The 12,047-nt window shown below is 41.7% G+C and overlaps 1 protein-coding gene across 1 annotated transcript in view; it reads left to right on the forward strand.

The window, feature by feature from the left end:
• Positions 1 to 6,966, forward strand: part of LOC311230777 (protein SSUH2 homolog) — a gene marked incomplete at its 3' end in the record, with an annotated part of 49,933 nt that extends 42,967 nt beyond the window's left edge. Inside the window, exons 6-12 of the mRNA XM_084317136.1 lie at positions 870 to 994; positions 2,885 to 2,947; positions 3,198 to 3,277; positions 4,108 to 4,200; positions 5,367 to 5,472; positions 6,095 to 6,202; positions 6,832 to 6,966. Of these exons, the coding sequence (XP_084173262.1) occupies positions 870 to 994; positions 2,885 to 2,947; positions 3,198 to 3,277; positions 4,108 to 4,200; positions 5,367 to 5,472; positions 6,095 to 6,202; positions 6,832 to 6,966 (710 nt within the window). The remainder of the gene's footprint in view (positions 1 to 869; positions 995 to 2,884; positions 2,948 to 3,197; positions 3,278 to 4,107; positions 4,201 to 5,366; positions 5,473 to 6,094; positions 6,203 to 6,831) is intronic.
• Between the last annotated feature and the right edge of the window lie 5,081 nt (positions 6,967 to 12,047).

The following is a 12,047-nucleotide window of genomic DNA, read 5'->3' on the forward strand; positions in this document are numbered from 1 at the left end:
GACTGGAGAAAGACCATACATAACTTTTCACAATAGCACGAACATTCGATGGTGGGCAGTAGGGCTGGGAGGTTTACCAAATATGAAGGTGTAATGCAAGAGGCTGCGGTCTCGACTCCCGGAGAGTCAGCATTGCCTTGCTGATCGCTATACTAACTCGTTTGGCTGAGTTAGGGGGAGGGGAGCCGTGGGTGGGTCCTGGGCGTTGTGGACAGCGACCCCTACAGTTCGGTCGGGGCGCCTGCTCAGCGAAGGTAGGATCTGGTGAGAGGTAGTGCGGCCTCCCACACGTTACACTCTCCCAGTGAGAATCTGCGCGGCCAGGCTGGCTGCCGGCTGGCTGCACATGCGTCGGAGGAAAGCATGTGACAGTCTCCGGCCTCTCAGACCAACAGTAGGGGAAAGTGCGCAACAACCAGGAAGGGGGTTGGGAATTGGCATAACGACTAACAGTGGGATGGGAGAAAAATCGGAAAAAGAAGGAGGGGGAAAAAGATAATAAAAAAAAAATGTGAAGGTGTACCGTCATGGATCCATGCAAAAGTATGGATTTTTATAATACCATCATCCACAATATATATCTTTAATAAAAAAAATTATTCTTGCAGCAGTATAAAAAAATCCTCATATCACATTGTAATTTGTACTGAAAAATTTGATACCGTCACACAATCAAAACTAAGAGTAATATCATGGTATTACTCCCTAGCGGGCAGTGTTAGTAGTAGTAGTAATTGCTTGACCTAACTATAAAATATTTGTGGTTTGGATGGAAATGTACATATAACCAGGGTACAGGTGCTTCTATTGGTGTGTATGTGTTGATTGTGTAATATGACATTCATGACATTTCTGTATTGTGCCATCAGGACAGCCAGCGGATGGACCCCAGTACGGCATGAGCCCGCCCCCCTGGGACATCCCGGTATCTATGCCTGATAGATACACCGATGTAGTTCAGAAGATCCGTGTGCCACATTCCTCCTTCATAAAGGTACAGTACGTCTCTTTTATTCCATATGGAAAAGTATGGAAAATTATTTTAACTAATAGTGTAGAAAGACAAACCATATACAACATGAATAAATACTTGTATTATTATTTACCCATACTAGTAAAAGGTACAAAACAACAAAACATCTGTGCTGTCGGTGACCAACAGTGAGTGTATCCCCGAACGGCCCGAATTCTCAATCCACCTTTCGACCATGCCCCTAATCTGAGGTATTGAGGAGTAGTTCGTTTTTAGTTTCATGAGTTATTGTGTAGGGGGCGACAGTGGTCGGGAGGTAGAGCAGTCGTCAGGCAATCCGGAGGTTCCCGGTTCGATTCCCGCTTTTCTCGGGCAGCGTGTCGATGTGTCCTTGAGCAAGACACTTAACCCCTAATTGCACCCGATGAGCAGGTTGGCACCTTGCATGGTTGCCTCCGCCATCGGTGTGTGAATGTGTGAGTGAATGGGTAAAATGCGAGTAAGAAATTGTAAAGCGCTTTGGATAAAAGCGCTATAAAAAAAAAGCAGCCATTTACCATGAGAATAGCGCCACCAGGAGGCAAGATGACTCAGAGCTTCACAATCCTGCTCGCTATTGGAAGGCAAACATATTTGTCAAGTTTGGTGGAAATTGGACAGTCCTGTTTACCATGTGTTTTTCCAAAATTGTATTTGATCCGGTGGTCATATGGTTTGGCCTATCAATTATCTAAAGGACACATTTGAAGATGTTAGTCCTCGGATTCCACACAGACATGTTGGCTAGAGGAAGTAGGGGGGAAAAGTGTTTTTCCAATCATTCAAGATGGCAGAAATTCTAATATGGTGGACTTCATAAGTCCTGACATAGACATAGAAGTCTTTATTTGTCATGCAGTTTTAACACACACACGCGAGATGGGCGACCCACAGGAACACACACACACATGCACTGAGTCGCCGATGAAATGTGTCTCTGCACTTTTCCCATCCCGTTGTCCTTCCCCCCATGGGCAGCCGGGAGCAGATAGGGCGTCAACGTGAGCCGCGCCCCGGGGACCAATCCAAGTGCTCCTGTCCGTCTTCGTCAAGGACGCCACAGCTTTAGCGATCTGTTGTGCATGTTTTTCCATTGGGTTTATCTTATCGGGGGGGAAACCCTTGCGAGCACGGGGAGAACATGCAAACTCCACACAGAGGGGCCTGGGAGATACCCCACCTGAGTACCTGGCATCATGGAAACCTGGTCCCCAAGCGGGAATCGAACCCTGGACCTTCTTGCTGTGAGGCGACAGTGTTAACCACTACACCACCGTGCCGCTTTATGTCCTTATGGCAAAGTTGTTGTGCATGAGTAGACGCATCTATGACTAAGGGGTCAGGAGGTCAACTAAAGGTTTGACCTGATGGTGACACTAGAGGAAAGGTCATGGGGTCACCAAAACGAATAGGCTTCTTCCTCTCTAGGGGTCATAAATGTGCACTGCAAATTTGAAAGGATTCAAATGAAAGCTATCCGAGTTATCGTGTTCATGTAAAAAGTCGAGAATGTGCAGGATGTTCTTTTCTTTTCTCCCCTCAAAAATTCAACCTTGTTTTTGTCGCAACACTCCCCCTCACTTTTTATAGATACTCCTCTTTTGCTGCCTTTTACCCATTTTATTTGAATTATCTTTTTTCATTGTCTGCTTTTACTGTGTTTTCTTTATCATATAATGTCCTACTGTGCTACTGTGCTACTGTGTGTGTGTGTGTGTGTGTGTGTGTGTGTGTGTGTGTGTGTGTGTGTGTGTGTGTGTGTGTGTGTGTGTGTGTGTGTGTGTGTGTGTGTGTGTGTGTGTGTGTGTGTGTGTGTGTGTGTGTGTGTGTGTGTGTGTGTGTGTGTGTGTGTGTGTGTGTGTGTGTGTTCAGGCGTGTCACAAGTGCCATGGCTGTGGCAGAACTCGCTGCACCCACTGTCATGGCAAAGGCATGGTAAGATAGAAACTATTTTTCATCATCTCTGTCTTACTCTCCCTGTCTATAATATACTGTATGTACTCTATGGATGATCTATCTATCTATCTATCTATCTATCTATCTATCTATCTATCTATCTATCTATCTATCTATCTATCTATCTATCTATCTATCTATCTATCTATCTATCTATCTATCTATCTATCTATCTACATCTCTTTCTGTTACAGAAGCATTGTATGTTATGCATATCTTTCTGTTACAGAAGCGTTGTACGTTATGCCATGGCAATGGCCGCTCTAGAAAAAAGCGTTGCTCCTCCTGTCATGGGAGAGGTCGCAAGAGGTGAGAGGAGAGGAGCTGTGGACAGACTGTCTGTCTTTTGTTTCTGTCTCTGCATGTCTTGTTTAAATGGTCCTCTCCATATTCCAGAACCACTGCATGTCATGTCAGGGTCATGGTCTCTCTGGGGACACACCCTGTAGCTTCTGTCATGGCAGGGGTCAGAGGAGGTGAGAAGAGAGCAGAAACATTCACTTGATTTATCTGGATGCCATCTTGAATTTAAACATCAAATAAAAAATGCATTTTCCTCATTTAGTCTGCATGTAGTTCTCATCTATCTATCACTATGTGCCAAGAAATCCATTGTTTTACCTTCCTCAAAAATGTACCTACTCCTGCACCACACGAGGGTGAACCCCTCCAATATATTTTGAGTTTGAACCGCACCCTCCAATGCACAGGTACTCAAATCATCAGGATGTCAAATCAAACATCAATCAAATCAGCCTCTGCCCCACCCCAAAAGTCTGTTGCTTTCAGAAATAAGTCAAATTGCTAAAGCGTGTGGTGCTATGGAGGCCATTTCCATGGATCTTTATCTTTAAACCTGGCTGAGAACACAAGGAAGAGCCCACGAGAAACTCCATTGACTGCCATGTTATGATGTTTGAGAATTGCTTAATTAAAAAATACCAGTTTGTTTAAATGTTATTTATAAACATTACAGCAAAGGACAAATCATGTCCTATCTACAGCTATGGAGGAGACACAGGCAGTACATACATATTGACACCAGGCCAAATAACTTATAATTACTCTGTACATGGCAGAGCCCCAGACATGTGTTTTGATGATTTATAATGTGCAAACATCCACTTTCACATTTCCAGGTGTACTTCCTGTCGTGGCGATGGTTTCAGGACCTGCAGTGTTTGCCATGGCAATCAAAATCTACTGCATTTCATCCAGCTGACTGTTACATGGTATGGTATGAAAATATACGCACACACATAATATGTATTATGTATATATATATTATACACGCACACACACTTGAAACCATACATTCTGCTTGAACCCTCCCTGTTTATTTCTACCTCTAACTTTCCAATTCCTTCACTTTGTGTGTGTGTGTGTGTGTGTGTGTGTGTGTGTGTGTGTGTGTGTGTGTGTGTGTGTGTGTGTGTGTGTGTGTGTGTGTGTGTGTGTGTGTGTGTGTGTGTGTGTGTGTGTGTGTGTGTGTGTGTGTGTGTGTGTGTGTGTGTGTGTGTGTGTGTGTGTGTGTGTGTGTGTGTGTGTGTGTGTGTGTGTGTGTGTGTGTGTGTGTGTGTGTGTGTGTGTGTGTGTGTGTGTGTGTGTGTGTGTGTGTGTGTGTGTGTGTGTGTGTGTGTGTGTGTGTGTGTGTGTGTGTGTGTGTGTGTGTGTGTGTGTGTGTGTGTGTGTGTGTGTGTGTGTGTGTGTGTGTGTGTGTGTGTGTGTGTGTGTGTGTGTGTGTGTGTGTGTGTGTGTGTGTGTGTGTGTGTGTGTGTGTGTGTGTGTGTGTGTGTGTGTGTGTGTGTGTGTGTGTGTGTGTGTGTGTGTGTGTGTGTGTGTGTGTGTGTGTGTGTGTGTGTGTGTGTGTGTGTGTGTGTGTGTGTGTGTGTGTGTGTGTGTGTGTGTGTGTGTGTGTGTGTGTGTGTGTGTGTGTGTGTGTGTGTGTGTGTGTGTGTGTGTGTGTGTGTGTGTGTGTGTGTGTGTGTGTGTGTGTGTGTGTGTGTGTGTGTGTGTGTGTGTGTGTGTGTGTGTGTGTGTGTGTGTGTGTGTGTGTGTGTGTGTGTGTGTGTGTGTGTGTGTGTGTGTGTGTGTGTGTGTGTGTGTGTGTGTGTGTGTGTGTGTGTGTGTGTGTGTGTGTGTGTGTGTGTGTGTGTGTGTGTGTGTGTGTGTGTGTGTGTGTGTGTGTGTGTGTGTGTGTGTGTGTGTGTGTGTGTGTGTGTGTGTGTGTGTGTGTGTGTGTGTGTGTGTGTGTGTGTGTGTGTGTGTGTGTGTGTGTGTGTGTGTGTGTGTGTGTGTGTGTGTGTGTGTGTGTGTGTGTGTGTGTGTGTGTGTGTGTGTGTGTGTGTGTGTGTGTGTGTGTGTGTGTGTGTGTGTGTGTGTGTGTGTGTGGGTGTAGGGAGAACAATGTGACTGACTTTATCCCAGACCGACAGCCAGATTTCCCAGACAAGAAGTTTATGAAGGTGAAAGGACACCCCTTCTTCATTGACGAGAGCGTTCTGGTAACGACCCCTTACATGTCTTACATATTACATTCAGTTGATCTCATATAATTTTAGCCATCATAGAAATCATCTCAAATGAAACCTCTTGTCCTCTTCTATTCCTCTCATCTACATCTTCATCCTCTCCTCTTCCTCTCCACTTCTCTTCCTCTCCTCTCTTCTTCTTGTTCCTTTCCTCTTCCTCTCCTCTCCCAAAACTTGGATCAGGATATTAAACCACATTAGCAACCATAAGAATGTTTGTCTTGCTCTTGGGAGTAGGTCAGCGAAGGTTTCCCAAGCAGAAGCCCATAAATCTTTGTTTGCATGTTATATTGTATGCTTTCCATCTACTCCCAGTTATACCACATTCATAGTTTACCAATGTGCACCAGTACAAATGACAGGAGCTTCTTTGGGTGTATTTGCTTTAACTCCCATCTCCTCCCAGGTGTCCTCAACCCAGGCTTTCCCCAAGCTATACCATTGTAAATTATGATGAAGGTATCTACTTCAGGTGTACTTGCTTTGCACCCTGTCTCCTCTCAATGCGTATCCATTCAAGGCTTCCCAAGATGAAGTAGTGTGAAGACAGAGACTATTTGAGGACATGCTTGATTTCTTCTCCATCTCCCCCCAGGTGTACCCCATCCATGGTCTCCCAGATCAAGAGATCTGTGACGTTTCCAGGAAAACCATTAACGAACACTTCAGTCGATTTAGCAGCAGCAGACGCATCTTGCAACAGGTTTGACACACACACACACACACGCACACACACACACACACACACACACACACACACACACACACACACACACACACACACACACACACACACACACACACACACACACACACACACGCATACACACACACACACACACACACACACACACACACACACACACACACACACACACACACATTCATCAGTGCAGAAACCTAGTTTGTTGTGGGAAAGCTGCGATGTAGTTTCATACATTGACCACTAGATAGCAGTGTATCAAATTTCTACACTGATCATTGCATGAGGTTTCATGAAAATGAAACTTGTTTCAAATGGCATTTTCATGAAACAAGTGAAATTGCTTTATAGCTCATTTATTTGAGTCATAAACAAATATGGGCTAGTATGGATTACCAATCTGATCCATTACTTTAACTGACAAGTATACTTAGATTATTAGATTTGGGTCAATGGACAAAAAGGACTGAGCTATAATCAATGTTTCTCAATTAGAGAGATCTAATATACTTCCCTGTGATGATAGACGCAATTATATTCTTGTGCAAAAAAGAGAGTTCGACTTAAAATAGCTTAAGTGTTTTATTTTTGCAGTGATACTAATGGCATGTCTGCTTATGTCTCTAAAGCGCCAGACCATCGAGCTGGTACCCCTGACCCATGCCCACTACTCTTACAGTGGAAAAGACTACGACTACTACATCTATGGAATGGAGAACAAAGTCTATGCTCCGAAGTACCCCTCTGCATGCACTATTTTATAAACACAACGTTCCAGCTCCTCCCGGCAGCGTGTTGAAGTGTCCTTGAGCAAAGAACTTAAACTTAAGTGAATGGGTGAATGTGAGGCATACGTTGTTGTAAAGCGCTTTGGATGCTATATAAATGCAGTCCATTTACTATTTAAACGAACGGGGGATGGTGGGCAGTAGTGTTGTCACGATACTGGAATTTCTAACTTCGATACGATACCTTGAAAAGTATCGATATTCGATACCATTTTCGATACCACAGGGAAACGATTTTAATCTTAAAATGTACATTTCTTTATAAATATTTTTTTTTTATTTAGCTTTTGTTGCTGGTCGATTCTCCTCACCTTCTCTCTGGTATTATAAGAGAAGATAAATATAACACTTTTAAAACCCTTTGTTTTAGGGCTGGGCGATATGGCCTAAAAATTAAATCTCAGATAATTTTTTTTTAAATCCGATTTACGATTTTAATCGATTTTTTTCTCTTGAAAACTAGAAATCATTCAAATAACCGTTGTTTTTATTTGACACAAAAAAAATCAAACCAAGATGAATTTCCCTATTGGGATTGAAGTATATATAAAAGGTTACTCTTGATCAAACAAAGATGAATGTCCGTATTGGGTTTAATAGTGCAATAACTTGCTTTTTCACCAAACTTCACTTAAAACAAATAAAAGGTGCCTCTTGATCATCAAACAAGAATGAATTTCCCTATTGGGATTAATAAAGTGAAAATCTAACTTTCACCAAACATCACTTTTTGTAAAATATAAGGTTACTTGAAAAAAAAAAATTGATATTTTTGACAACACTAGTGGGCAGGTAGTCTGACTCACAGGATATAGACTGTGGGTATAAGCATGCCATTGGCTGACTATTCCAGTTGGAATTATTCTCCACTTCCGCTAACTGCAACACTAAGTATTTTGCAAGAGCACCATTACTGCATCCTGGGCTTAGCGCCGTTCAGGATGATTGTGATTAGTTTGAAGAAAATCAAACAAGCCAGAGCGTTTTTTCCCCTATACCAGAATGATAATAGGTTCAGCCAGACCTCTCTCCAGCGCTGGCACTGGAGAAAATAGAAAATAGAAATAGAAAATCGCTCGTTTTTTTTAAGTTTCAGGAAAATATAAAGATTCTATGATAATCGCCCTTTACTGGAATATTCTGTAATACACAAAAAACGTTGTAATTTTTCGGCCTATTTATGAATAGTTTTCAAATAAACGCTAGATTATCGATAGCATGTACTTATGCACGCTAGAGAAGCGAGCTGAAAAATCGAATCTCTCATTTCCTGATCAGCACACACACACACTCGGGTTACTTGCCTGAGAAGTAAAATGTGGATTCCGGATTTTTCTTTTTTCATCCATTTTCATTGAGTCCATTCCAATGCGTGCATTACCATCCGGGAGACGATAGGGGGCGGTATTTTCCCAATGGAGCTCAGAGAGAGTTTGCAGCACTGACGTGAGACTAGATTGATGAAATATGAATTCAAATCGCTAATAAAAAAACAAACTACATATCGCGTCTCAAATCGCTAATAAAAAAACAAACTACATATCGCGTCGTTGGCAATGAACGGTCGGCATGAACAAACGACATATAGCGTCGTTGGCATTGAAAGTGTTAAAGGGATATCTTTTATATGTTGAATACTCTTATCAACATGGGAGTGGACAGATAGCTTGCTTTATGCAAATGTATGTTTTTTTAAATAAAATAAATAACTAAAATGGCAAATATTGTCCAGAAAACCAAAGGTACTGCATTTGGTATAAAATAAATATGCTGCAAATAATCATAACATGGCAAAGCCCAATAGGCAACAACAGATGACCATATTAACCTGCTAAATGTAAATTACTCACGAATATTCACGAGTACTTAAACAACCTAGTGTCCAACTTTACTCTTATAAAGGTTCACTAAAACATCCCCTGTTTTTTTAAGCATGAAAACCAAACAATGAACCTCAATGCATCGCAACAACAGACACACTGTACAACAGGTACATTGGTAACCTACATTTTCCATTACTCAAAGATCATTCACATGTACTTCTTTTTTGATCCACTTTTTCTCCCATTTTTCTATATTTTCTCCCATCCCAATTTCGTATCATCCAATTTCAACCCTCCCCTGTCACGAACGCTGTTTCTTGCCTCCCACAAGCCGGCTGCAATGTGGACTAAGTCATACATAGCACAAGTCCCCTCCGGTACTTGAGGTAACAGCAGTCGCATCTTTTCACCTGCGCAGCTCGATCTATCAGTGTCGAGGAGTAACGCGTGGGAGGCTCACGCTGCCCCCGACACTTCCTGATTCTACTGCGCAGGCGCACCAACCGACTTGTAGGAGTCGCTTGTTCACAACGTTCGATCCCCACCCTTCAGTTTTCCCTCCCCGTAATACGGCCAATGTGTATTACTGCGGACGACCAGCCAAACTGAAAAACAATGTGGAGAGCTGGATTCGAACACGCGAATCCTAGCGTCTCCACACTGGTGGCGAGTGCCTTAGACCACTACACCACCTAGCCGCCCTATTCACATGTACTTCTAAAACAAATCACACAATGCAATTGTGTCAAACATCACATTAAAATGAAAACGTCCCCTTTTACTATGTGGAATCAAAACAAAATCCAACTGAATGGAGTCAAATGTTAATTTCTTGCCAACCTTTTACAGACTAATACACTTTTGTACAGTAGAACTGAAGTCCCCCCTCCCTCTTACACAGTACCATGTGAGAGGTTACTTTCATTGTCTGGGCATATTGTTCAGAAGAAGCAACCTGCTCTGTCGACTGACTATGTAAACCAGCTTGTCTGTTTAAACAACTGGCTCTATATAATAGATTTATATTCTATTCTAATGTACTCAGTGCCAGGTCATAACTCATAATGCTATACTCAGGTTCAGGTCATAGTATAATAGTGTATTCAATGCCAGGTCATAATACCATCATTTTATACTCAGTGCCACATCATAATACCATAATAGTGGTATGGTATACTCAAGTTCAGGTCATAATGCTATGATGCATAATGCTATACACTGCCAGGACACTAAAGCCATAGTAGGCTAAACTCAGTGCCAGATAATAATAGCCCATGCACAACGCTATACTCTCAGTGCCAGATCAGAAAGTCATAATATACTATGTTACCAGGTCAAGAGGTTGCAGTGTTTCTTAAACTATATGTTGGGACTAGGAACCCAATAGAGAGGCCTCATGATACTGGTTGTGTGTTTGGTTGATCCTCCTCAACCTATAAAGTTGGAGTTTACCACCAGGAAATTGCACTTGAATGGCCGACCAAATGGTAAATACCAGTGGTAAACTTGGGCAGGTTCCATGATACCAAAGTTTATGAGTTGTGATGTTTCACTGACCCTTCACCTATTGTGGTGCAAATATACTTTATTATGAACATGGAGTATCATGAGACATCGTCAGAAATATGATGTTGACATGCTGGGTTTCCTAGAAATCACAACCACCTGCATCAAGAAAGAAAGGTTGAATAATCATGCATCTGATCGTGCATCTGATTGGTGGTGACTTATGACCTAACTAGCACACACGAAAGCTATCGCCTACCATTTTACTTGATGAGGACCAACCGAATGCACCATGAACCTGAATTTGGGTCCTGAAAGGAACAGTTTCAGAACCTTTGCCATGATGCTATACTGTGCTATAATTAGGGATGTCCCGATCAATTATTTTTGCTCCCGATCCGATCCCGATCATGTGATTTTGAGTATCTACCGATACCGATCTTTCCCGATCCGATCAAATTTATTTTATTTTAAATATATAGGCTATATATATATTTTTTCCATCCCAATTTCTCACATTACATTCACCCTGAATGTTGACGTTATCCAGGTGAAAAGTTAACTTCATTCAAGCGAGGTATTGCAATCCTTGACATAAATCATTTGATGTATAATTAAATCAAAGGAAATGCGTTTGTTTTGGCAAAATTCTTCTGCTCTGTGACAATAAATAAATTAATGATGATATGCAATTTAAAACCAAAACTAAGGCCTCAGTATGAGTTTAAGACGTGAACATGGTCATGTTTGTTGAATAAAAAAATATCCAGATTTTTTTTTTTTTGCTGATCCCGATCTTCGGAACGATCACGTGATCGGATCGGGACATCCCTACATTGGTGTCATTACATATAACTACCACGACCACTCTTGTTTCTCATATTTTATTTAATATTTATGTGTATTTCTTTTTTTCTTTTACAATTCCCCCCCAGCTCCTGGTATGGTATCTATCATATATACACTGGCTAACATGGAGGGAGGGGAGGTTGTCATACTCGCATGTACAGTAGCATGCGTTCACATGTAGCACTGACCTTGCTAGCATCACAGACCAATGTCCATCAACCACTGTGATCATAGTGACTTACCGTAGTTAGAAGTGATTCCAGTACAGCATTTCTATTAGATGTTTGAGATGCCAACCAATGGCTCCATTATGTTACAGTTTTATTACACAGTTGAGACTGTTGTGATGGTTGGACTGGTGTCTGTGATGTCACTCCTAAATTGAGGGACCAGCCTCTCAAGGAAGGCCTTAAACAACAATGTCTAGGATTTTTTTATTCAATATTGCAGCAATAACACAACAATGAGTGCTATATTTGTTCCTCTATTTTTTCATTTCCAGCTACCTCTGTGGCCTTTATTGTTAAATTGTCATTTCAAAGTACATTCAAATCATTATTACCATATATGTTTTTGTTTTCTTTAAGCTACCACAATGTATTCTGTGACAAGCACTATTATAATGAAATAAATACTGTTGTAATGTAGTGAGTTATTTTTAAACTTTGTCATAATAAAGCCCTTTGTTGCTATTATACAATCAGTGATTGTGTGTTTCTTGATAGCCAATGGGGTTGGAGGGGGGCGTTGCTGAGGGGGTACACTTGGCTGAGTGCGCTTGCGTGATTTCGAAACTGTACATTGTAACGTTATATAACATAACATTATATAATGTTATTTCGCGTTTTATTCATAACGTTATTTCGTTCACTCCTCCAA

Source organism: Notolepis coatsorum (genome assembly GCF_963971535.1).
Source record: "Notolepis coatsorum genome assembly, chromosome: 6".
Lineage (NCBI taxonomy): Eukaryota > Metazoa > Chordata > Actinopteri > Aulopiformes > Paralepididae > Notolepis > Notolepis coatsorum.